The sequence below is a fragment of the Mytilus galloprovincialis genome, chromosome 9, assembly GCF_965363235.1.
Source record: "Mytilus galloprovincialis chromosome 9, xbMytGall1.hap1.1, whole genome shotgun sequence".
NCBI lineage: Eukaryota > Metazoa > Mollusca > Bivalvia > Mytilida > Mytilidae > Mytilus > Mytilus galloprovincialis.
The window spans coordinates 60,893,143-60,919,024 of record NC_134846.1 but is presented as its reverse complement, the minus strand read 5'-3'; the positions used below and the strand labels follow the sequence as shown (position 1 = coordinate 60,919,024).

General features: G+C 31.9%; 1 protein-coding gene across 2 annotated transcripts in view; it reads left to right on the top strand.

Annotated features, from left to right (window-relative positions):
• The window catches only part of LOC143045510 (adhesion G protein-coupled receptor L2-like), a 29,562-nt gene extending 5,070 nt beyond the window's left edge, over positions 1 to 24,492 (top strand). For both annotated transcript variants that reach the window (XM_076218065.1, XM_076218067.1), the window contains exons 7-26: positions 158 to 274; positions 4,987 to 5,093; positions 5,488 to 5,646; positions 6,195 to 6,296; positions 6,700 to 6,910; positions 7,998 to 8,147; positions 9,217 to 9,292; positions 9,797 to 9,917; positions 12,199 to 12,260; positions 12,721 to 12,844; positions 13,267 to 13,376; positions 13,676 to 13,772; positions 14,258 to 14,426; positions 14,691 to 14,757; positions 18,248 to 18,308; positions 18,671 to 18,756; positions 20,567 to 20,693; positions 21,054 to 21,095; positions 21,631 to 21,741; positions 24,065 to 24,492. In XM_076218065.1, coding sequence (XP_076074180.1) covers positions 158 to 274; positions 4,987 to 5,093; positions 5,488 to 5,646; positions 6,195 to 6,296; positions 6,700 to 6,910; positions 7,998 to 8,147; positions 9,217 to 9,292; positions 9,797 to 9,917; positions 12,199 to 12,260; positions 12,721 to 12,844; positions 13,267 to 13,376; positions 13,676 to 13,772; positions 14,258 to 14,426; positions 14,691 to 14,757; positions 18,248 to 18,308; positions 18,671 to 18,756; positions 20,567 to 20,693; positions 21,054 to 21,095; positions 21,631 to 21,741; positions 24,065 to 24,205 — 2,240 coding nt within the window. In that variant the 3' untranslated portion in view covers positions 24,206 to 24,492. The remainder of the gene's footprint in view (positions 1 to 157; positions 275 to 4,986; positions 5,094 to 5,487; positions 5,647 to 6,194; positions 6,297 to 6,699; positions 6,911 to 7,997; positions 8,148 to 9,216; positions 9,293 to 9,796; positions 9,918 to 12,198; positions 12,261 to 12,720; positions 12,845 to 13,266; positions 13,377 to 13,675; positions 13,773 to 14,257; positions 14,427 to 14,690; positions 14,758 to 18,247; positions 18,309 to 18,670; positions 18,757 to 20,566; positions 20,694 to 21,053; positions 21,096 to 21,630; positions 21,742 to 24,064) is intronic.
• Positions 24,493 to 25,882: the final 1,390 nt, after the last annotated feature.

Genomic DNA, 25,882 nt, shown 5'->3' with positions numbered 1-25,882 from the left:
GTACAGTGACTAAAAATGCTTAGAATCAAGTTTTTTCATACGTTTCTTTAAATAAGGAAGAATGTCTTTGATAGTGTAGCTGTTTGAATGGTCAGACAGTTTATAAAAAGATACTGGGTAGACTTTTGTAATAGTGTTAAATATAATATTTTTACAGGTGCTCAGTGCAATGAAGAAATAGTTGAAAATATAGTATGGAAGAGAACACCTGCCGTGAATACTATTGCAGTACAGTGTCCTGGAAATGAAGATCAGAAAATAGAATTCCAGGAAGGTAACTGTTCTCTGGCATATTCTATTGGGCCACACCAATTTGATGGCTAGTTCTTTAGACAACTGTTCCAAAAATATGATTCGAGCGAGCAAAGTTATTTTTTTTTTAATTGTCTCTTGTATCTAGTATTTTTTTTTAATTTATTCTTATGAGTTTCTGTTTTCCTCATTGTAATATAATAAAAGATCATGTGCTTTTGTTAAAAAATCTGCATATGAATTTATATGATATTGATATTCAAACAGTCTGAATAAATATAGACTAGACACAAAAATATCATATTTTGGAAATTTTTAAATGAAGTCACCAAAGCCACAGTAGTATTTTTTTTTTTATTTCAATGATTAAATTACACAATTTTTTATTTTATTTTTAGACGCAAGGTTTTGGTTTGGAAATTCTTACCTAATAAGCTTATATTACAGTATTTCGTATAGATTCAAGAACCCTTGCTTTGAATTAAATCCGCGAAGATGAAATGTGTCACCCCTCTTTCAATTTTTATTTGATATTGAACACCCTGTATAACCCCGATACAGATAAAACCGGACGTTGACGCGTTCGAATCGAACACACCGTGTAGCACTGAGTTCAGACAATAAGGAATTAATTTTTTTAAAGAAAATTCAATATATATTCTTCGCATATTCTGCTTCAATATATTCTTTGCCATAATACTCATTACTTACTCAAAGGTTTTTGAAATTTGTGACATTTTTGTACACAAACATCACAAAACGCACGACAATATCAATGATAAAACGTGTTTGGTATTTTTAAATATTCAAAACTTAATGTTTCTCGTGCCTCATAGTTTTAAAAAATACATTTTTGAAAACTTCACAATTTAAAATTAACAAATTTATAAAGATCGTTGGTTTATGTTGTATCTAGAAACAAAAAAATACAAGTTTAAAAGTGTCTTCATTTTCATGTTGTGTACGCTTTGTTGTCATAACACCTTTTTATACTGTACGCTTCGTTGCGACAATATTGCGTTTGTCAATGAATTTTGCATGTATTAAATTATGCTTTAATATGATTTTAACCAATATACATGTTTTAAAAAATTAATTTTCCACCATAACATGCAGACAGCAACCCATAATATCCATTGTATTGTCGAAACACTCTAGGTATAATGCCAAAAAAATCCTTATGTATACGAAACTGTAAATTGGTAGGAAAACACAATTACCCGAGATGCAAATATCACTGACTGAGCATACAGATACACAGGTCCGATTTCTAATTTGATATAATTTTTTTAAAGTATTTACCATACGACATTCAATGTACGGATACACCACTGTCCCCGGTTAAGGGAGGGTTGGGTGCCCGCTAACATGTATTTTTTGTTTGTTAATCTCGTCATATTCTGTATGTGCCTGTCCGAAGCCCGAAGCGTGTAATTCAGTGGTTATATATATATTTTTTTGTTCACTATTTTATGCATAAATTAGACCGTTAGTTTTCTCGTTTGAAGTGTTTTACATTTGTCATTTCGGTGTGTTTTATAACTGACTATGCGTTATGGGCTTTGCTCATTGTTGAAGGCCGTACGTTGGCCTATAGTTGTTCATTTTTGTGTCTTTTGGTATCTTGTGAAGAGTTGTCTCAAAAACAAATCTTTTTGATATAGACAGCAATCAAAAATAATCAATGAATTATAGGCTTTTGGCCTGAATAGGCTAGCAGAGGCGAGTCCAAGGGGGTCATGGATTACAACAGAGTTACATTAAGGCTAAAGAGTATGTGTATAAAATGAACATGTAATTTTTTTCTTTTTCGAAATTCTTTAACATGTATAATGATAAGCCATCTGTAAAAGTCTTATAAAATTTTAATTACTTTTTAACAGTTTTTGAGAACTTTAACTTGTCAATGATAAAGCTATGAAAAGTCAAGAGAGAATAGTTTCCCGCCAAAATTCCAATGGCTCATATCTCGAAAACAAGCACGGTGACCTACATATTTTTTTTGCTCTTTGGATTCCTTTACTCATTCCTTATCAATATAAACTAGTGTTTTGAAAAGTTAATTACTTTGAAACTGAGAAGCGAACTCCCTTAACGTTCACTTGCAAATATTCCATGCATGTTCAGGATAAGCACAAAGCAGCAACACATACTTCATGTAGGTCCAGGAAGGAGGCCCTCTGGAATTACATCAGGGAAGTTTGGACTGCCACTGGATAACATGAGGTATATTGAATAAGGACACACATTTTGCCTTGCAACATGTCATTTATGGACCCCTCATAAAGTTTTCGCAAGGTTCGTACAGTGTAGTGAGCATAGTGCTCTCTCTATACGATACATTGGATCTTGAATTCCCATTCAGACTGGACGTGACTGCGTACTTTTACATCCCACACATCTAAACGGGTGACCAACTTCGGGCAGGTTTTACTATCGGTCGGAAAAAGACCAAAGTGACCATATCTACTAGTAGATCTCTCAGTCACCCTTTACCAAATTCTTGCATAGATGAACAAAAATAATTTGACTACAAAGTAGAAAGTTTTGCTGTACCTGTAAATCAAAACATCACTTAACATTAATACAATATATGCACACTTATGAGAACTCATAAAATCGTATACACTCTAGATCTCGATACTGTTTTAATACTTATATTTGGCATTGCACGTCAAGTTAATACGTGTTATTACGTCTTTACCTGTTTGCGTTGGATATATACTATCTGATACTTTAGTAACATGATTTACCTCTTAGTTGTAATTTGCTTTGAAATAACTTTCAGTTACTACAATAACACTTTTGTCAATATTGTATGTACATGTATATGTTTTTTGTGCCTGGACCGACATTTTGAGTTGAGCCAATTGCAATTATACAGTTGGTTTTATCATGTTGTGCTGTTACACCAGTATCCCAGGTTTAGAAGAGGGTTGAGGGCTTACATGTTTAATCCCACATTCTTTTTCGTGTCTTTCCATCGTCTGAAGCCTCTAGTACATTGTTTTTATAGATCAGTCATATTTTTTTTCGTTGATAAATAATTCATATAACGTTATATATAAAATAAAAATAGGATATGTGGTATGATTGCCAATGAGACAACTCTCCACAAGAAGCCAAAATGACACAGAAATTAATAGATCACTGTACGGCCTGCAACAATGAGCAACGCCCATACTACATACAATGTAGTTAGCTATAAAAGGCCCCGAAATGATAATGTAATATTATTCAAACGAGAAAACTAACGGCCTTATTTATGTATAAAAAAGAACGAAAAACAAATATTTTTATGTAACACATCAACAAACGACAACCACTGAATTACAGGCTCCTAACTTAGTTTCCTAGTTTTATATGTTTCACTTTTTTTAATATATCGGGGCCTTTTATAGCTGACTATACGGTATAGTTTTACTTCATATGTTGAACTATAGTAATGATTCGCTTTATACACCTGTAGGTACTTCGTTTAAACTTTGGTGGAAAGTTGTCTCACTGGCCAACACACCACATTATATGTAAAAATAAAACAGTTGGAATGCCATCTAAGGCACTCGGTAAACTAAGTTCAAGCTTTCGTTTAGGCGAATTTGGACTAACATCGACATTTGAAAGAGCCTCAAATTATGAAAAGAAATAGTCATTAAAGTTTTTTTTTGGCAGTACTACACTTTTTGAAACTTTATTTTCTCTGGAATAAATTTATTAACAGTTTATTTCATCTGGAATAACGTTGAAAGTCCCAATTTTCAATAGAAACATTCCTATTAGATATACACTGGTTAAACATTGTAATTTTGGCTTTGGATGACTGATATGATATGTTCAACAACTTCGACTAAGTTAACAGATAAAAATTTACAATAACATACAGAAAAAGGGTCGTCGATGCCATCTCGAATACCTTAATAAGAATGTGATTAATGACGTTTTTTGTCAACAAACTGTACAGTGATTATTTAAAAACGCACAACGAACTCGACACATTTGGTAAGACGAACGATACAGATAAGAGAAAACTTAAGAAGTATGATATTGCGTTTATTTTGAGTTCTAGTGAATATTTGAAGGCACGCAGTAATTCAATGTATAGTTATTTATTATTGCTTAAGATATTAATACGCAAAAGTGTATGCACGAAAAGATATTCAGCATTGTTTATCTCATAAAACGTATGAAATTGCACCATGTATGTGCGTTTTGCATCTAGCAGTTTTATCAAACGTTCTAAGCAATATCTATAACTTACAACAACTTTATAATTGAATAAATAAACTAACTTGCACATTGACATATTTATATATACTCAAATGAGTTCTAGAGAGGCATTCGAAATTGTTGTCATCCCAAATGTTGTCCTGATTATCGCTTCGAACACGTCAACGTCCGGATTCATTTGTATCGGGGTTATACGGGGTGTTGAAGGAATAGGCTTCTCATCTTTAAAGATATAGTAGTTGGAGGCCGAGAAAAAAACTAACAGTTTATTTGTTGAGGAATATAGTGTGTTGGCACCGTATCTTATGCGGTATAAATTACAACCTTCAGCCAAAATATAACTTAAGTCGTAATGAATTAAATCATTAATGATATGTGCAAAGAAATTTAGAAAAAAAACAATCAGTTAAAAAACCAATGCCATCCGAACATTTGACGATTTGAATTCTTGTTCTATATTTATACCAAGTTGTTATACATTAAATGAATTATTGCCATTTCTCAAAGGTAACGCCACCCGAAAATGTAACAGAACCGAACAGAACGAAGGTATCTGGAATGAACCGTACATTGATCACTGTATTTCAGAAGAACTGCGAGACTTAAAATTCCAGGTAAAGACAGAATTAAAATAAAAAAAATATAGTATTTTCATTTTGATTGCTATGGAGTTCTTTGAGGACAGATGCAAATATTATAACGGAAACATAATTTTCTTCGTGTTTTATAGCAAGGGAATTCCTATTATACTGTTAATTTAAAATACTGCTTACTGGCTTCTTACATTCAATATCCGATATTCTATTCATATTTGAAATAATTTACATATGTATACACATGTTACACGGCAAACCAGAGAACACCATAACTAGTCCTTTACATTTAATCGATTATCTTAAAAAAACTTCTCGTTAGGAAGTCAACAAACATTAAAATTATTGAAATAAATTAAATGCCGAAATTAAATAGTGAAATCAATCAATTTCACTGCATGCTGTTTAATTTCAGATATTAGAGTCTTTGCTAGGACCATATATAGAGGAGATATCAATATTAGAATTTGCCGACGAACTTCTCAATCATACAGCACAAAACATATATACCAATCCAATCGATATAGCTACAGTGATTGATTTATTGGAAGTCATTACTAATACACAAGCAGAGGTATTTGATTAACGGTTTATCAAGTATTTCTATTAGTCTTTGACAACTATGGCTTTAAGCCTGTCGTGTTCTGGTTTACTTGCATATGTACTGCTATCGATTGGTTAATCAGGCACGTTGTTCTTATTGAAGTGAGCAAACACCATACGTTAGGAGTTATTTTGTAAAGGTTGATTGAAAGCCAATATCAAACTTCAAATTAAAAAAAAAACAATGTTGTTTATTTTTTATATGAATTAAAATTAATGGCGAAGTTTTACTTTAATAGAAGTGTACATAGATTAGTTAAGATAATGCGTTATTTTAACAAAATCCTCAGAAAAGATTTGCTTTTGAATAGTTTTATACACAAAATCATTGAACAATTTGTATGGTAAAGTTTAATACAATTATAAACTGAAGCGCGTGAAAAAATGCGTATTTACCTGAAACAATGTAGCAATAATTTCAAGCGACATTAATTGTTCAAGAGATTTAATTCTATATTTCTAAACATATATCAAAGTATCATAAGTTTAAACATTATTGTATGCGTTTCTTTTGTTAAGGCAATCGTTCTAGATAAAGAGATGCTGAATGACGGCGACAAACAGTTTGAACGAATTGGAGTTGTCTACCCTACTGTTGACCAAACCAATACTTTTTCACAGGTAAATTTTAAAACATTAAGTTGAATATCATATGGATAAAAGGAGATACGGATTAAATACTAAAGAAGTGGTTTGGACATGCACATTTTTGTGTTCTTCGAAAAAAATAAATGTCTAGCGAAGAGCAAATTTAAAGATTAAAGCCACTAATCAAATATCATTTTATGCATAAGAGATTTTCCTGATTTCTTAAGACCCATATTTGTTATTTTAAGTTTTTTACTCTCCCATTTAAGAAAATCGTTTCAATTGCAGATCGCCTATACAATAGCAATGATGCATCTAGTAAAAGTATGCCTGCTGAATAGTAGTACTCTAAGCAATCGCTCAATATTCACATCTATTAATAACCTCATAAATATGAGTAAAATAAGATTTAGATTATTATTGTTTTCTTCATTAGATGATAATTGGTATAGTTGACAACTTGCTTAGCAGTAAGAACGGTATTGGATGGAACAAAACTAAACCTGCTGGTGTTGAAGCCGATCATTTATTGAGTGTTATGAAACGGTTTGCTGATATCATCGCAAAGAGCTTGGAATACCATTTCCAAGATAGACTAGTTAAACGCTATGAAGAGGCGGATGTTATCATTTCCAAAGAAAACATAGGTACACATATTAAATTATCGTGAACTGAAGTCAATAATCGGTTTCCTATGTAATGTTTCCCATATTGATTTAAAATTGCATGTTCATTTTTGTTCCTCATGTGTACCAAAATATTTAGACGAAGGTATCATCAGTGAGCAGTAGCTCAGAGTTTCACTTGTTTATTTTTATGAACATTTGGATGAACAAATAATAATGATAAAATAAAAATTGCATTGAAGTTCGATTTAGTTTCTCGTTTTTCTCCTGTTTTTTTTCTTGTTTTTTTTCTGTTAACATTAGAATATATGGTATGCTCGACATGTATGCACAGGTGATTCCTATAAAACATCTCACATTTGTTCCCATTTGTACTGATTTTATTGCCCTTTACCAGGTAACTCGCAGGTAACGTTTTCGGGATATATATATATATATATATATTAAAAAAAATTTTTTTTGTTAAGTATTAAATTTATATTAAGATCCATTTTGTTACATCTTGTGATCAATTTTATTTGGCAATCGCCAATGGCAGTCAGCAGGGTTAAAGAACATCAGTTGTTCGACCTGTTAGTCAAATGCGTTTTGTTTAAATATACTTTTTCACTTTTTTGGTCTTTTGGAAAATGTTGTTTATGCTGTTTTTAGACACTTCTACAACGAAATTTGTTTTACATGCACACGTATAAAAATTGCGGTTTTTATCCAACGCAATCATAGGTTTGAACGTAGTTTTCAATTTAGACTCGTGTATATATTTTCATTTTAACGAGTATTGACCAATGCTGATTCTATTTGGGTAAGTGTTGCTCATCCTTCAGTTTCCTTTGTTATGTTTTTTTCTTCAAAAATCCTTTGGTATCCTTCGCCTCTCAGTTGCCTTAATGTAAACGATGTATTTCTTTTTGAGGAGCTATATAACTCTACAACGGAAATTTGACAATGTAAATTACAGAGAACAAAATTTGAAGTTCACCACTTTTATTATTACAGTTAACAGTAGGAACACATGATTGAGAAAAAAAAACCTAAACATTTTGACATTAATCTTTTTACGATCGATGAGTTTGACTGTCCCTCTGGTATCTTTTGTCCCTTTTTTCAGAGTTCAAGGTTACAATGCAAGGAATCAATCAATTTCACGGATTTGCTTTCCCAGATGTCAAGGATATTAATGATGGAATGTCCAGCAAATATGGAAGTATCGAATTACTTCAGAGTGTGGTAGACACGGAAAATATTTCTGCTGTACCAGGTTAGTTGTGATTTGGCACTGAAAGACGTGTTTCTAATCTTCAGTTTGACAAACAACTAAATTGATACAGTGTTGTTTTATATTTGATAGAAACTCACGGGTTCTTTATATCCGTCTAGAAAAAGTATCAATTATGATTTTTAAAACTGCGCATATAAGAAGTCTCATTTAAAAAACAACGACAATTTATGATTATTTCTGCATTCAAAATCTAAATACAGTAAACATTCTTCTTTCATGTTATCATAAGGAAATATGCATAACTGTGGCTTTTTTTTCTTAGAACTGTTATAGTAGTTGAAAAAGGGCAATTAGTCGTATGCGTTTATGAGACAACAACTCAACGAAATACACAAACACACTCAAGTAAAAGAAATCAAATGGTCTTCATCTAGAGAACATTGTTTACAATTTGTAACTCTCTTATTCACGCTGGTAATAATATTTCTCTATTTCTTCGAGCCTCGCTTTTAAATTTGAAAATTTAACTGTCTCGAGTGAATAAATATCGTATCACACTCGATGCAGTGGTAGAATCTATATATATATTTTCAGGTGATTACACTCGAATTGATAGAAAAATAACTCTTATTACATGTGTGTATAAAGGAGAGTGTGTGTTTGATATATTCAATCCTGTGATTAAATTAGATTGGACACATTCAACCCTGCCGAATTTTTGCGCCTGTCCTAACTCCTAAATCAGGAGCCTCTGGCCTTTGTTAGTCTTGTATGTGTTTTTAATTTTAGTTTACTTTGACGTCAATTTTTACTGAACTGTACACAATTTTATTAAGGGGCCATTCAAGGATCACCTCCGGGTGCAGGATTTTCCAATCTAATTAAAAACCAATCTCTCATCGCTCCTGTTTCTGATATGTCGCGCTCCCACGCGACATATCAGTAAACGGGAGCGATGAGAGATCGGTTTTTAATTAGATTGAGGATTTTCTCGCTGCGTTGAAGACCCATTGGTGGCCTTCGGCTGTTGTCTGCTCTTTATTCGGATGGTTGTTTCTTTGAAATATCCCCATTTCCATTCTCAATTTCACATAACTTTAAATTTTAGGTATAGTCTTCCTAGAGACATCAAGCTTCCGTTATCGACATTTAGCCAGATATCTCCCAACACATGAATATAAAAGGTAATATAAAATTTAATAACAGAAAAATTCCAGTTGTATTGATATTATAAAAGCACTAAAAATGAAATTAAATAACAACTGATAATGACGAAAAAATATATTCATGACAATCATTACATTTCCTGAAAAAGGAAAAGCGTTTGAATAAGCAGTTTTAGCGTTCCGTTCATGTAGAAGGTAAAATGCCTGAAAAAATGTTTCATATACTTTTGATTCCCGAGTCTTTTATTACTAGCGTACCTGGTGATTATTCAAAGACATTTAGTCTAGCCGTGCTATATCAGGAAATATAAGATGAGATGTGGATGTGGATGAACCTTGTGTATTATACAATGTAAAGGCAACCACAGTGTACCTCTGTTCAAAATTCATAAATCGATTGAGATAAGACAAATCTGGGCTACAAACTTAAACCGAGGGAAACACATCAATTATAAAATGAACGTAAAAAGTATACCTTGTACTCAACAGTATTCAAAGTAATGATTATATATTTATTTACAGCAAAAATAAAGAAGACAATGTCAATACTCCAGTCATAGCAGTATACATACATGCTAATGGTGGTATGCCATTTGTAAACAACCTGTCAACGCCTATCATTTTAAACTTTCCTATTCTAAATGTAAGTATACAAGTGTAAATCTATTATGCCTTAGAACTAGAGGCTCTAAAGAGCCTGTGTCACTCACCTTGGTCTATGTGACTATTAAACAAAGGAAGCAGATGGATTCATGACAAAATTGTATTTTGGTGATGGTGATGTGTTCGTACATCTTACTTTACTGAACATCCTTGCTGCTTACAATTATCTCTATCTATAATGAACTTGGCCCAGTAGTTTCAGTGAAAAATGTTAGTAAAAATTTACAAATTTTATAAAAATTGTTGAAAATTGACTATAAAGGACAATAACTCCTTAGGGGGTCAATTGACCATTTCGGTCATGTTGACTTATTTGTAAATCTTACTTTGCTGAACATTATTGCTGTTTACAGTTTATCTCTATCTATAATAATATTCAAGACAATAACCAAAAACAGCAAAATTTCCTTAAAATTACCAATTCAGGGGCAGGAACCCAACAACGGGTTGTCCGATTCATCTGAAAATTTCGGGGCAGATAGATCTTGACCTGATAAACAATTTAACCCCGTGTCAGATTTGCTCTAAACGCTTTGGTTTTTGAGTTATAAGCCAAAAACTGCATTTTAACCCTATGTTCTATTTTTAGCCATGGCGGCCATCTTGATTGGATGGCCGGGTCATCGGACACATTTTTAAAACTAGATACCCCAAAGATGATTGTGGATAAGTTTGGATTAATTTGGCCCAGTAGTTTCAGAGGAGAAGATTTTTGTAAAAGATTACTAAGATTTACAAAAATGGTTAAAAATTGACTATAAAGGGCAATAACTCCTATATGGGTCAACTGACCATTTCGGTCATGTTGACTTATTTGTAAATCTTACTTTGCTGAACATTATTGCTGTCTACAGTTTATTTCTATCTATAATAATTTTCAAGATAAAAACCAAAAACAGTAAAATTTCCTTAAAATTACCAATTCAGGGGCAGCAACCCAACAACGGGTTGTCGGATTCATCTCAAAATTCGAGGGCAGAAAGATCTTGACCTGATAAACAATTTTACACCATGTCAAATTTGCTCTAAAGCTTTGGTTTTTGAGTTATAAGCCAAAAACTGCATTTTACCCCTATGTTCTATTTTTAGCCATGGCGGCCATCTTGGTTGGTTGGCCGGGTCACACCACACATTTTTAAAACTAGATACCCCAATGATGATTGTGGCCAAGTTTGGATTAATTTGGCCCAGTAGTTTCAGAGGAGAAGATTTTTGTAAAAGATTTCTAAGATTTACGAAAAATGGTTAAAAATTGACTATAAAGGTCAATTACTCCTAAAGGGGTCAACTGACCATTTTGGTCCTGTTGACTTATTTGTAAATCTAACTTTGCTGAACATTATTGCTGTTTACAGTTTATCTCTATCTATAATAATATTCAAGATAATAACCAAAAACAGCAAAAAATCCCTAAAATTACCAATTCAGGGGCAGCAACCCAACAACGGGTTGTCGGATTCATCTGAAAATTTGTAGGCAGAAAGATTTTGACCTGATAAACAATTTTACCCCATGTCAGATTTGCTCTAAATGCTTTGGTTTTTGAGTTATAAGCCAAAAACTGCATTTTACCCCTATGTTCTATTTTTAGCCATGGCGGCCATCTTAGTTGGTTGGCCGGGTCACGCCACACATTTTTTAAACTAGATACCCAAATGATGATTGTGGCCAAGTTTGGTTTAATTTGGCCCAGTAGTTTCAGAGGAGAAGATTTTTGTAAAAGTTAACGACGACGGACGACGACGACGACGACGGACGACGTTCGACGGACGACGGACGCCAAGTGATGGGAAAAGCTCACTTGGCCCTTCGGGCCAGGTGAGCTAAAAAGTAAAAATCCACCAAAGATAATAGGGTAATAATATAGTAAATCAGATACTGCAGGCAACCAATTCTGCAAATCTTTTTTTCGTAATATACATAACTACACAAATATATTATAACTGATTTCATTTTAATTGCCTGTACTCCGTTTAATAGAAATTATCCCCTTTTTAACTTCTACGCTATACGAATCACTTAATCGGGGCGTTAATTTTGCGGCGCAGGATTTTTAAATATCCGACGCTCTCTGCAAGTTAAAAAAAAACAAAAACAAATGGCAGACAAAATTTCCCTTGATTAGGCTTTATTCGTTTCAGATGTGTCATACTTAAGCATTTAATTCTTTTGACCATGGTGTTGCCATGTATTTCAACCCCCTTTTCTTACTTTTTGTATGACTATTTGTTCTCTTACGTTCTCTTTTTTGCATGTTTCAGTCATTTAATATTTCCAATCCGGAGTGTGTGAGAGTCAGACATGAAGGAAATAATGGTACACAGTAAGTAAAATCCCTAGAAAATAATGATAACTCAACGGGATAATGCTGAATAAGATTTTAAAATACTAATGTCAAAAAATACTTATATTGTTATAATAGATATGATAAAACTTGATGTATTTTAAGAAAAAAAAGCGAAAGGCATTGTATTTATGTATACTTTGCTTGATATATCGAATAAGATAGAAATAAGACAGAACTTAAAAAAAGACTTTTTAGTTGCTTGATAAACAAAGTATTGTACTGTTTTATCCCCTCGTCTTGAAAGTAACAATTAAGATAACCTGGATTCATAAAGTCTTTGTCTCACATGTAAATTCAACATCTCTTTTTATCCGCTCTTTTCTTCCTTTCTTGGACAATTCTGACGTTGAGACAAGGTGAGTGGAAAGCTATATTCCATTTTAACCATCTTCCTATGAAAGGTTTTACATAAAGGCTATGAATCATTTTTAAACAGAAAATATATATGGTCTTGGTTGTCAGATGACTGTAAAGTTGAACACTTCGATGTAAAGTCTGTAGTTTGCCATTGCCGACGTCCTGGAGTGTTTGCTGCAACAACAGATATGTATAATGTCAATGTACGTATAACATAGTATCTATACGTTATCTTGGGAACCTGTGCTTTTTATATTTAAGAATGGACATAGTTATATATAATTACATTATTTTCGATAGAAACCCCAACCTTTTAAGTGGACGTGGACAGTGCTTAAAATATAACACAGTCAATCTCATTCTTAGGCGTATCTAAGAAATCATTTCATGTGGGTCATTATTATAATGTTAATCTGTATATTGCTACTTTCTTTCATCTCGATCAGTTGCTTTTTCCAGTAAATTACTTTGATTCAAAGTCAAGTAAACATACACTTAAATGCAATTGCTTGTTGATTGTTGTGTAAAATAAAATAGACATTGTTCTAATAAGATTCTACTAATATTAAATATTTTAAATATTTGTCTGATGCAATTTTTAAAAAGATTTTGATTTCTATTCCAGTGGGATAAAGGTTATAGAAGACCAATTTTAATGAATGTTGCATCATACCTTGGATGTTTAGCATCAGCTCTCATGTGCCTAGCCACACTTGTTGTTCATCTTTATTATAAGTATGTTTATATATTTACAAATATTTTTGTCGTTAAATTTATTTCCTTCATATTTCATTGAAAGTTAAGACAATTATAATGACAGATAAAAATTTATATCACTTTGGTAATATAACGCATAAATATTTTTAATCGTACTGTTTTGAGAACAGTCTATTGTAATCTTGTATTTTGAATAGAATTGATACAAAGGTAGACATGAAATTTAGATATGAATTGAATATTTAAAAATTAATAATCAAATATATTAATATATAATCATGATGCAACATATATGTTATATACCGATGTTATTTCAGAACTACATCATGCACAGCATCTCTTCATAAAAATCTGTCCGTGTCAATAATATTCAGTCAGCTATTTATGTGTGGAATAGATCTTTATGACTATAAGGTAAACAATTTTCATAGCTGTTAATTTTCTTTATTTTCTATCTTGGAAATTATTTATATGTACGATTCTTATTTCAACCATCTCATTCTGGAAGTAGAACAAGTCCTGAAAATAATAATTTATTTATGTCTGCATTATGTAGAAGTTGAGGCATTATTCGCTGTCCACAAAAAAATCATCAAACATAAACTAACGGACGAGATAGGAAATGACACTTTAAAAGATAAAGACGAATTAGAAAATGAGGGATGAGAGCCAAAGGGATAAGAGAAAAGACAATAGTAAAAAAAACCCAACCCGACACCAAATATAAAAAGGAAATATGACGTTACAATAAACAACAGCCCACTGCTGACTACTTAGAAAAATAAAAACTAATCAACAAGAAATCCAACAAACAAGGATAATCAAGTGAATAATAGAAATAGAGAACCCTCCACCACAGTTTGTTTTATTATTATACTTGATTATCGTCTATTTTACAGATAGTTTGCCAAATCAGCTCAGTTTTACTTCATTATTTCTTTTTGTCGACCTATTCCTGGTTGATGAATGAAGCATTTAATTTATATATAGTAATAACATACTCAGCACATTCCCACGGCGAGCTGAATGAATCTGGTGGACAGGTTAGATATTATTTCCTAGGATGGGGTTAGTACCTTCCGTAAACTTAGAGTTATCTTTCTTTTATCGATAGTTTTGTGTCGAATTATTTCAAAAGTTCATGTTTGTTTGTAAATTGCAGATTTATTAAACTATCTTTAGTATACTGTTTTCATGTTTGCTTCTGATTTTTAAAAGCTATGCTACTTTCATTTATATAATAGTGACAAATCTGTTAACATATAGTATAATTGGAGTTATAGAAAGATAAAAAAAAACACTGACATCACTTTTTGTATAATTATATTTCAGTTATTCCTGGAATTTTAGTTGGTGCCTTTATAGGTTCCCAAGGTGATGGATACTATGCTAAGGACATGTAAGTGCCAAATGGTGTTTTAGTGTTTTGTTTTTACTGGTGATATTAAAAATAAGGACCTTACATAGTTTGTCAAGATTATAGTGAAAACTAAAATAAAAGCTGATCTAAGCCGAAATTTGTCATAAATAAATTCAGTTACATGAACCAGTCAAATTGTATTAATTTATTATTATGTCAATAACTTTAGATGATTTTCTCTTTTGATGTGTTTCCATTGGTTAGTGACGTCACAAGGCAATCACAAACTGCTAGATGGAGTTGCATGTACAATTTAGGTGACCCTTTATCATGAGAGTTCATGGCATTTAAAGTTTAAAGTTTTTTACTTATCTTCATGCTTTCTATTTGCCCTTGCAATATATAGTATTGTTTATTCTTAGTTTTATTTCAGGTTTATTTTTATGTCTTTTGCCTAGGATTATTCAAATGAATATTGCCTCACTTTGTTCTTTATATATTGAAGTACATTTCCCAAAGAAAGCAAACGTGCTGTTGCAATTAGTTCATATATCTTTAAATCCTCCAGAAGCCACCATTATGTTCCGCTATAAAGTTAATATCCTTTTGCTGAATAATTTAGAGATTGATGACTATGTTGATAGAATCTATCACTTTGAGCATGAAAAAAAAAATTAAAAAAATACTGAACTGCAAGGAAAATATAAAACGAAATGTCAAATGACAAAATCAAAAGCTCAAACACATTAAACGAATAGAAAACAATTGACATATTCCTATTTTGGTACAGTATTTTCTTATGTAGAAATGGTAGATTAAACCTGGTTTTATAACTAGTTTAATAAATGATACGCCTGGTATCTTTGATAACGTTTAACAACCACTGGGTCGATTCCACGCTGGCGAAATTAATCACCTACGGAATCTATCAATGGCTATTTAGCAGTGATTCCGTGCAGAAATAAGTAGGGTAATTTTCTTAGTATTAAATTATAAACCGCATCTTCAGTTCAATTTAGAATGTACAAATAATAAAAACCAACAGTTTTCTTCCTCCATGAAAACATTGACAAATAAAGAGATGAATCATGAGTGCCAATGACATAATTTTCATAAACCTTGATTTGTCCAACTAACTGTTTTGATTTGAGATAAACTCATCATAGATACCAGGACTAAATTTAGTATATACGCCAGACGCGCGTTTCGTCTACAAAAGACTCATCAGTGACGCTCGAATCCAAAAAAGTTAAAAAGGCCAAATAAAGTACGAGCCACTGATGAATATAAATAAATCCATTTAAGACTGTAAGCTTATGATTTTGAATTTTGAATGCCAGACACACGTTTTGTCAACAAAAGACTATTCAGTGACGCTCGAATAAAAATAGATTAAATTCAAAACTAAAATATGAAATTGAAAGGAAATTAAGGACAAAAAATTCTGAAAGGGTTCGAAAATGCAGCTAAGGTGAAAATATTCAACTGGGAAAATTTTCTTTAGTCTATGGAACAATTTTAAAAAATGTAAACAGTTCAATTACAATATTATTTTATCATTGATAATTCATGGCACCACATAAGTGACAGCTACAGGCTTTGTGATAGGCTCGGAGAAAAACTTCCAGCAACAGTGACATCGACCCAGTGTATTTAAAAATACACTCTTCGGGGCTGACATAGTGGGGTATTAGTCTGGTAACTGATAATTGAGATTCAATTAACGAGCTTTAAAATTACTCATCTAAAAGAACAATAAGCCTGGTGTCTTTGATGACTTTACATTAAGTAATTGACAATTCGGATTGGTTAATAACTATTTACTCCCCACTTGACACGATATTCGAGGGCTGAATTTTCATAACATGTTTGCTTGGTAGATGCTCATTACTTACAATGAAGCTATCAAACCTATATTTCCAAATGATAAAAGTCATCCCTCCGACATTAAGGGACACCGTCATGATTTTTGTCAACGTTATGGAATTAACCTTTTACAGATATGGTCGATATGTCGTAGCCACACTTTCGTCCTCCTATCCTATCCGGTTACGAACTATCACCGACCACCAATTTCTAACGAATTTTAAAATTGAGAATGGAAATGGGGAATGTGCCAAAGAGACAACAACCCGACCATAGAGCAGACAACAGCAGAAGGTCACCAACAGGTCATTCATTATCATACAGGTTGATAAAGTGTACTAGAAACTTCTGTCCCTGTCTCGGGCTTTGTTTTGAAAGGGTGCGTGCTTTTAGTTTTTAAGATTTTTGTTGCTGCTTACAATAGTGTAAACTTTTAGTATACATTATCATTGAAAATCGCGTCTTCATTTCAAACTTTTTCCATTGGTCAACCTTTTTATGTTTAGAAAATTCCCATTATAAATGGTTAAGATATCTTCAGATCAGGCCAGATACATTTACTAATCCGTTTTTTATGTTTTACCAAATCACTGGGTATGGTTCATCATCGTTAAAAGAATTAAAACGGCTGGTATCACAGATGGAGTAGGAAATGTTCATAGTTTAACCCCTGTTTCGGTAGGGTAACTCAATGTTGATAATTTTTCGAATTTACCCGTTTTTTAATCGACCTTTTTTAATCCTCCTTAATATCTTTCCGCCTCTTTTAAAAGTGATTTTTATAAACAGCTTTTAAGGATTAGTCAAGTCTTTCCTTTTGCTGTCTTTATAATTCCATAGAATGTATCTTTAGAAGAAAATATCGTTTATCAGAATCAGACATCAGGTCACTCATAGCATGTCACAATGCGACACACGATTTGCTTCACCATTGCCAGGAAATTAAATATGATGGACGTTTCATTTATTACATTGAACTATAAGATGAACTGCAAATTTGATATCAAATACGTTTTTCATACAGATAGAGTGTTCTGTATTGTTAATTACGTATGTCAAAATCGTTTTGGTGATACTCGTGTCCTGTGGTTTTTAACAAGCACAATAAGAGTGCAATATGACAGTCTAGTTACAAGATTTGTTCTGAGACAAGACATTTATTGTAACAAGATAACTATAATACGAACTAAAGAAATAAGGCACTTTGATAGCATTTCAAATATCTTTAAAATAAAAGCGTATTATAACAAAACAAAACATGACAAAAGATGGAAAGATATGAATGATTTAATATACAACAATGGAAAAAACGTGACGAATTTTTCGAAAGATTGTTTCATGTAGAGCTTTTATAAAGTACAACTTTTAGATTTGAGTTGCACATATATGTTTACGGTATCTAACTTGTCCGCTATTACTTCGTAATGGGTCCTGTTGTTCGTCGTTGAAATTATCTTTCTTAATAAAAGATAATGTGGAGTTTTAGTTGTTCACTATATAATTTATTCATTGTAAAGCGTCGTTCATGGGCTACTAATGATATAACATGTTGCACTTGAAACATATTATTCCATTTGATACTTCAAACTATCAATTAATTAATCATAGAACGGTGTTGCATTGGTGTATATTGACTTATATGAAAGTAACTTTTTTTACGTAGGTGCTGGGTTGACTGGGATAACCTGTGGCTTTTCTGTGGACCAGCTGTCGGAATCATTGCGGTGAGTTTACTACTGTTGTAGAATTAGTTACCATTCACATGAACAATTAAACAGTACATCTATCCTTATTTAGTGCTATCAATATGCCAAAGGTCATGGCTTTTAAATGTTTTCTCTAAAATAACAGTCCTTGTAATTGCCAGATTTATACACTGTAGGTTAGAATTACTACGTCATATTAAACCATTGTCTTCTAGGTGGAAAGAAAACGACACTTGAAGCTAAGTTTAACTTTATCTTGCTTACTCGAAAATACGGGTGCTATTTCATTTGATATTATATCATTCAGTCTGTGAGTGTTAAACAGTAAGTTCGGTTTTTTTTTATGGTGATTCTTAAATATTGGAATTGCATATTTTTAGGTAAATATAATGGTCATGATATTCACAGCAAAAGAACAGAATGAAAATTCTTACACAAAAAGTGAAAAAACCAACAAAATCATTACGTAAGTACAATGTTTAGCTACTGTTTTATTAGTTTTACCAGCAACAGTCTATTCCTCCAATTACAACTGATGACACTACTGAAGTCTGTTTATAACATATGTTTTACAGACATGTTGTATTATTATTTCATTTTTCATTTGTTCATATCGTGTTCTACAATTTCGTTTTTTGTTGTTGAAGCCACTGCTAAGAAGAGCCTTCTGTCTGATAAAGGCAGTTTTTCTTTATCGTTCTTGAAAATATGTATTCAGCTATTTGTAACTAGACTGCAGAGATTATATGGACTACAGGTTTCCATCGTGTCTTGCAACTGGTTGACAAGAGTTTGCTTGGTCGGTGTCTACATCTTGTATTACGCTCTCTAGAGTAGTTGTAGACAGTGTGTTGTTGATTCTTTTTAAATCTGTTGGAGCGTTTGTATTTTAGTCGGGTTGACAGATTAGTCTACGTTGGTATAAAAATCAATTCTTAAACCTCAGGATATAAACAGCCACATTTCACATCTCCAGACACTACCTGAATTTGTTTTCGGATCAACTAAGACTACAGTCACAATTAAGAATCGTGTTAGTCACAAAAAGCTGCATTTTCATGTTGCCGACCTTAGCTCAACTATATATTTTAACTAATGTACGTATTGTTTGAGGACTACTATAGTGAAAAATAAAAAGTAAAATCACAAAAATACTGAACTCCAAGGAAAATTCAAAAAGGAAAGTCCCCAATCAAATGGCAAAATCAGAAGTTCAAACACATCAAACGAATGGATAACAACGAAATGAATTGTCTAAAATATTAAATGAACATGAAATTTATCTCTATGGATAGAATCATTATATTATTGACGTTCAGCTTGACTTGTGGTATTAATACAAGTTTATTAATTGAAAAGGTATTTTGTCATTATTGAGTTGCTGTCTTATTGTCGCACGACTCACATGGTTTTGTTCATTTTTCATATTGTTCATGAGAGTTTATGAATAGTATTGCTTTAAGAAATGTAGTGTGCACTAATACTGATACATGAAACGTTCATATGATGCGGAAAGAGAAACTTCTCAGAATAATAACACATCATTGATCAATTAAATTGAGGAAAAATAATTTCCAACATTCGAAACATGTTCCTTATTCGATGCAGTGTGTTATTGTTCGGGTTAGGTAAATAGTTTTACAATATGTACACGAATGACCTTTAATAAAATACGTTTGAATTTAATCTTAAAATGATATAAATTCTTGGGATAATACACGACACAGAGGACTATAATGTATCTTAAAGACCCAAGTACATGTATAATGCCAATATCATTAAACAAGCTGGAGCGTTGTACATTGCACGTAGTGAAAAGGCAAATGTTGAGTGATTACACAAGTTACGACAGAGATAACTTCTTTTTATTTCTATGATTTGGAGTTTCTGATTTTGAATTTAAAATTTATAATGAACTCAATTTTAAGACAGAAAGCCGACGGAGTTGTTCTGTTGTTCATTTTGTTATGAAATAACCCCCAGCTTACTATATAATTTTAAACGAAAAATATAAATTAAGTTATTACCATTTTGAATTTTCAGTACAGGACTACATCGTATGAATCCTGCCCTGAAGGTTTCTCTTTAAATAAATTCATAGATACCAGGAATACATTTTTTATTTGCGCGAGTCGCTCGTTTAGTCTACAAAAGACTTATCAGTGATGCTCGAATCCAAAAAGGTTAAAAGGACCAAATACAGTACGAAGTGGAAGAGCATTGAGGATATAAAACAAAAAATAAATATTGTTCTACCCTATTCTTTTATTTTGTAGAATTCACATGAGAGGACTCTGGACACAATTGATATTAGTTACTGTCGTATGGTCCTTTGCATTTATTTCACTCAAGATGCATGATGCCATTTTAAAGTATTTGTATGCCTTGATGAATTGTCTTCAGGTCGGTATTTAATACTGGAAATTTATTTAATACAATATCTTTAATCTTTAAAAAAAATCAACTTACAAATCAGAATATACAGCTGTATTTTTTGTTGCAGTTTTGAGCTACATCTTCTTGGTTTATATCCCAAATTTACTTTTTTTGGTATTAAAAAAACCCATACATAACACATTGCAAGACTGGTTCTTCAATCAACAGGATTTAATTTAAGGGCGCAATACATGTTTTTGTATAAGGTTGATTTTATCCATATGTAGCAATCGCCACTGAATTGTAAATATATTAATACATTATATAAGAATACATGTTTGTTTTCATTTCAATTATTCTGAGGTATATTGCTTATTATACTTTCAGGGTTCATTTTTCATAGTATTTTATCTGTTTCTGCACGAAGAGGTGAGTGCTTATATAATTTCTTCACATACAATATCATTTGTATCAAAATCCATACAAAGTACATGGGCTCGACTCATCTTATCTTGTGTTGAGGAGTTTATACATCTTTGAACTAAATATTTCTCTAATCGTTTAGGTGGGACAAAAGGATGAATACTTAACTCCAAGGAAAATTATAAACGAAAAGTCCTTTATCAAAGCCTAAATACATAAATCAAATGTAAGTACATAAATGTTCACCGAACTCAGCCAGAACTATTGATTTATTTTGATCAAAACAACAATTAGGTATAAAGATGATTTCTTTAAACTACATTGGTTTTACACGTTCAAGTTCAAATACATTTTTGAGAAAGTGTAGTAATTTGAAATGTATTTCCATCTAGAATGAGTGGTGCTCTGTAAGAACACATGATCAATTAAACAGGTATATTCAGAATGGGATAAAAAAAAAATACAACGATATTGCAGTCATGCATTTCAGTTTTTTATTTCTTTCTTATCTTTTTTCAAACTATAACCGTTTTTAAACTAGATCAGCATCATATTAAAATCAACGAAGAAAACAAAGACGTTGTTGGTACAAGGTCCGGATACAGATGATAGATCAATGGGATCAGGAACATCTTTTAATGTTATTGAAAAGGTACATAGTATACTATTTTACTGCGATTTCATATGTAATCTATACATTCATAGATATTTTATCCAAATTGATTGTTTAAATTCTTTATATATCTTTTTCTTAATATTTATATAAATGCAGTTGAATGAGTTAAAATTTAAAATAAAAATGATTCAAAATATCGACCAATAAGTATTATACTTGAACTCTCACAGTCAGTTAACAGAAATAATCAAACTTCTATCTATATTATTTGTTAATAAATTACTGTTTAACAATCTTGGCACTTTAAAACCATATAATCAAATTCTATGTAAATGCATATAATTTTATGAAATCATATTTTCCATATCAGTATATCATAGTGTTTATATACAATGTTTAATCGGTTCACTGTTTATTATTTAGAGAAATTGCCTAAAACATAGAGCAAGAAGTTTGTGATCACGAGCTATTTACAGTTTATGTGAAGAAAATTTGACAGTATTAATTTAACATAGCATAAATAAGGCAACAGTAGTATACCGCTGTTCAAAATTCGTAAATCTATGGAGAAAAAACTAAATTGGGGTAACAAACTAAAACTGAGGGAAACGCATTAAATATAAGAGGAGAACAACGACACAATATTAAATTGTTACACACACAGAAACGGACTAAGCATTAGACAAAATCCGATGAGAATAACAAATATAACATCAAAATCAAATACATGAATTTGGGATAGAAAAGTACCGTGACACGTCTTATAGTAATGTGAATTCACACTCAAATATAAGAGAAAACAAACGACACAACGGTAACACAACGTTAAAATGTTACACACACAGAAACGAACTATGATATAACAATGGCCATTTTCCTGACTTGGCACAGGACATTTTTAAAGAAAAAATGGTGGGTTGAAGCTGGTTTTGTGGCATGCCAAACCTCGCACTTTAATGGCAATGTTAAATATAACATTAAAATGACAACATACAATTACAGGACTACAATACAAATAAATAGGAGAACGTATTGGACAACGAATAACATGAATAATAGATAACAAAAGGCATCGGGTTTAAAATTCAATACGCCAAAAACGCCCCACTTCCACACAAGACTTACCAGTGACGCCCAGATATAAAAGTTCAAAAGTAAAAAAAAAGTACAAAATTGTACAGCACTGAGGATCAGAAGTTGAAAAAGGTTGTGCCAAATACGGTTAGGGTTTTCTGCTTGGGATAAGAACATCCTTGTTATTTATTTAGAACAATTTATGCTATTGCTAACAGTAAATTTTATCAAATGAATATAAAAGATATACATGATAAAACTGAAGTATTAACTAATTACAGAAAACAAAACCCGGATACATAAAACAAAGACCAAAACAGAAAATAGATACACCCGACTTAGTCCAGGCCTCAACGCAAAAAGTCATAAAAATGACGTCACATACGAATTGGTGAAAAGGCACAAAAATTACGTCACATTTGAACTTCTGAAACAGCACAAAAAATGACGTCACATATGAAAAAACTATATCTCAAAAATAAGATAGAAGTAGGATCGATTTAAGATTATAATTGAACTAAATACTGATATTACATTTAACCACAATGCACATTGCAATACTTATTAATAGCAATTAACTAGAATGAAATTCAAAACAGTGTGGCTGTGGCCATTGATTGACACATTAAATTCATCCATTGACTGGGACAATTTACGTGAACGTTTGTCTGTAACGACCACTGTTCACGACGTACCTACGATAGACATTTAAACTGTGGGGTCACCAAAGATTTCTTAACGCCTTTAATTATAAAATAATTCGAAAAATTAATCAGGAATAACCTTTATGTTTTGATTTATATAATTGATATAAATCAAAACATCGCGTTATTTCTGGTTAATTTTTCGAATTACTTTATTAAGGTGTTGAGAACCTTTGGTGACCCCATAGTTTAAGTGTCTTTAAAAAGTACATAGTGAGAAGTGGTCGTTACATACAAACGTTCACCTAAATTGTCCCAGTCAATGGATGAATTTAATGTGTAAATCAATGACCACAGCCACACTGTTTTGAATTTCATTCTATATTATATATTAGAAAAGACGTCAACAAATTTGACAAAATCCGATGAGAATTACAAATATAACATCAAACTAAATACATGAATTTGGGATAGATAAGTACCGTAACACGTCTTATAGTAATGCGAATTCACACTCAGCAAAACAGTCACAATCTAGAATAAGTCACGTTCGGTAGTAAATGTCTTTTGAATTTCTCTTATTTTTAAGGAGTGATTTTCCTTTGATTATTTTCAAGAAACACAATCTTGTTTTATTCCAGGAACCTCTCGACAAAATCAAACTGACAAAACGTAGTCCACAAAAGTCGACTGAGAAAGTGCGTAAAAGAAAACCAAAAATCGAAGCCAGTACAGATGAGGAAATCGAAGGTTCAGACTGTGAAATGATCACAACTGTGTAGTACAATCATTCATATTATTGAATAAATATAAATTCTTTTTGTATCCAAACATTGTTAATAGCGAATGCTGTCTGTAGTCTACCTGTACACAATCGGCGAAAATAAAGAAAAATCGGCGCAAAAGAAATGCAGATCGGCGCAAATGCCAAACGCCCACTCGCATATTAAGAGACAACGCGTATCCGTTCGACGTACCCGAGGATTTATTGTCAATATTCCTTTTATAGAGTTTGTTCTCATTACATTGGTATGTTCGCTATCTCTTTAATATAAAACTACGAAAAATGTTTCTTGTAAGATTTCTTGTTTATCGTATAATAAATGTTTCATAAAGAACAATTACTTTAGTAACGAAGTGGTAGATAATATACACAAAATAATTAAAAATAAATCATAATTTAATTTCATAATACCATGATATCAAATTCACTAATTTCTAAAAGTTGATTCTAAAAAATAATGTCCCATTACTATTATCCTTTAAGTGTGAATACATTCCATTTAAAATTTTAATGTGCGTATTGTTATTGTTTTACTTTTCTACATTGGCTAGAGGTATAGGGGGAGGGTTGAGATCTCATAAACATGTTTAACCCCGCCGCAATTTTGTGCCTGTCCCAAGTCAGGAGCCTCTGGCCTTTGTTAGTCTTGTATTATTTTAAATTTTAGTTTCTTGTGTATAATTCGGAGTTTAGTATGACGTCCATTATCACTGTACTATTATGCATATTTTAGGGGCCAGCTGAAGGACACCTACGGGTGCGGGAATTCTCGCTACATTGAAGACCCATTGGTTGCCTTCGGCTGTTGTTTGCTCTATGGTCGGGTGGTTGTCGCTTTGACATATTCACCATTTCCTTTCTCAATTTCATTTAAAAGAAAAAAAATATTAATTTATTTAATGCACAAAGGCTAGATGCTAAAGTCAAGCTAATTTTAATTAGTATTATTTTACTAATGCGAAAATTGAAACCGACCGAAAAAATCATGTACAACAATTTAAGAAATTTAGAAAATTAGAGTTAATGGTATCTTTTGATTATTTTAAGTAACATTTTCTATGAATTAATAATTTATCATAATCCATGGAGTCTGTCCATAATAACTATGTCATTGAGAGTTTTGTAAAGCTCAATCAACTGTTATATCACTGCCATAATTAATATAGTTTATTGCTGTCATCCATCTGTAGAGGTTTTCAAAATGTATTGTCCTATTTCATTAGTGCTTCAACGTCCACACGACTTCTATCAAAACGTCTTGTTTATTTATCTAAAATAAGAATATGGTTATTAGCTCGAGATCTGAAACGAAAGCACGTCGTCAACAAATGAACAAACATTGCCGACTTGTTATGCTGATTAAGGTTAAGACATTGCTAACAATTTTCATAAATGGTGTTTGAGCGGAAGATTAAAAGGCAGTGAATCGGTGATGTGTACACGCTATCTATTTAACACCATCTGTCCTCACATATGATTGTACGAAACCCTTCAATAACAGACTGTTGGGTAGAACCACAAATAACAAAAGACCAATTCATCAAACAATGTGTAACAAGATACCTTTCCATTATATCCATATTAAACATAAATAATCACATTGATGTTTAATTAGTGGTTTTATGCAAATTAATATTTCATATAAAAGTCGTTTAAAAGTTATTTTGGTAATTTA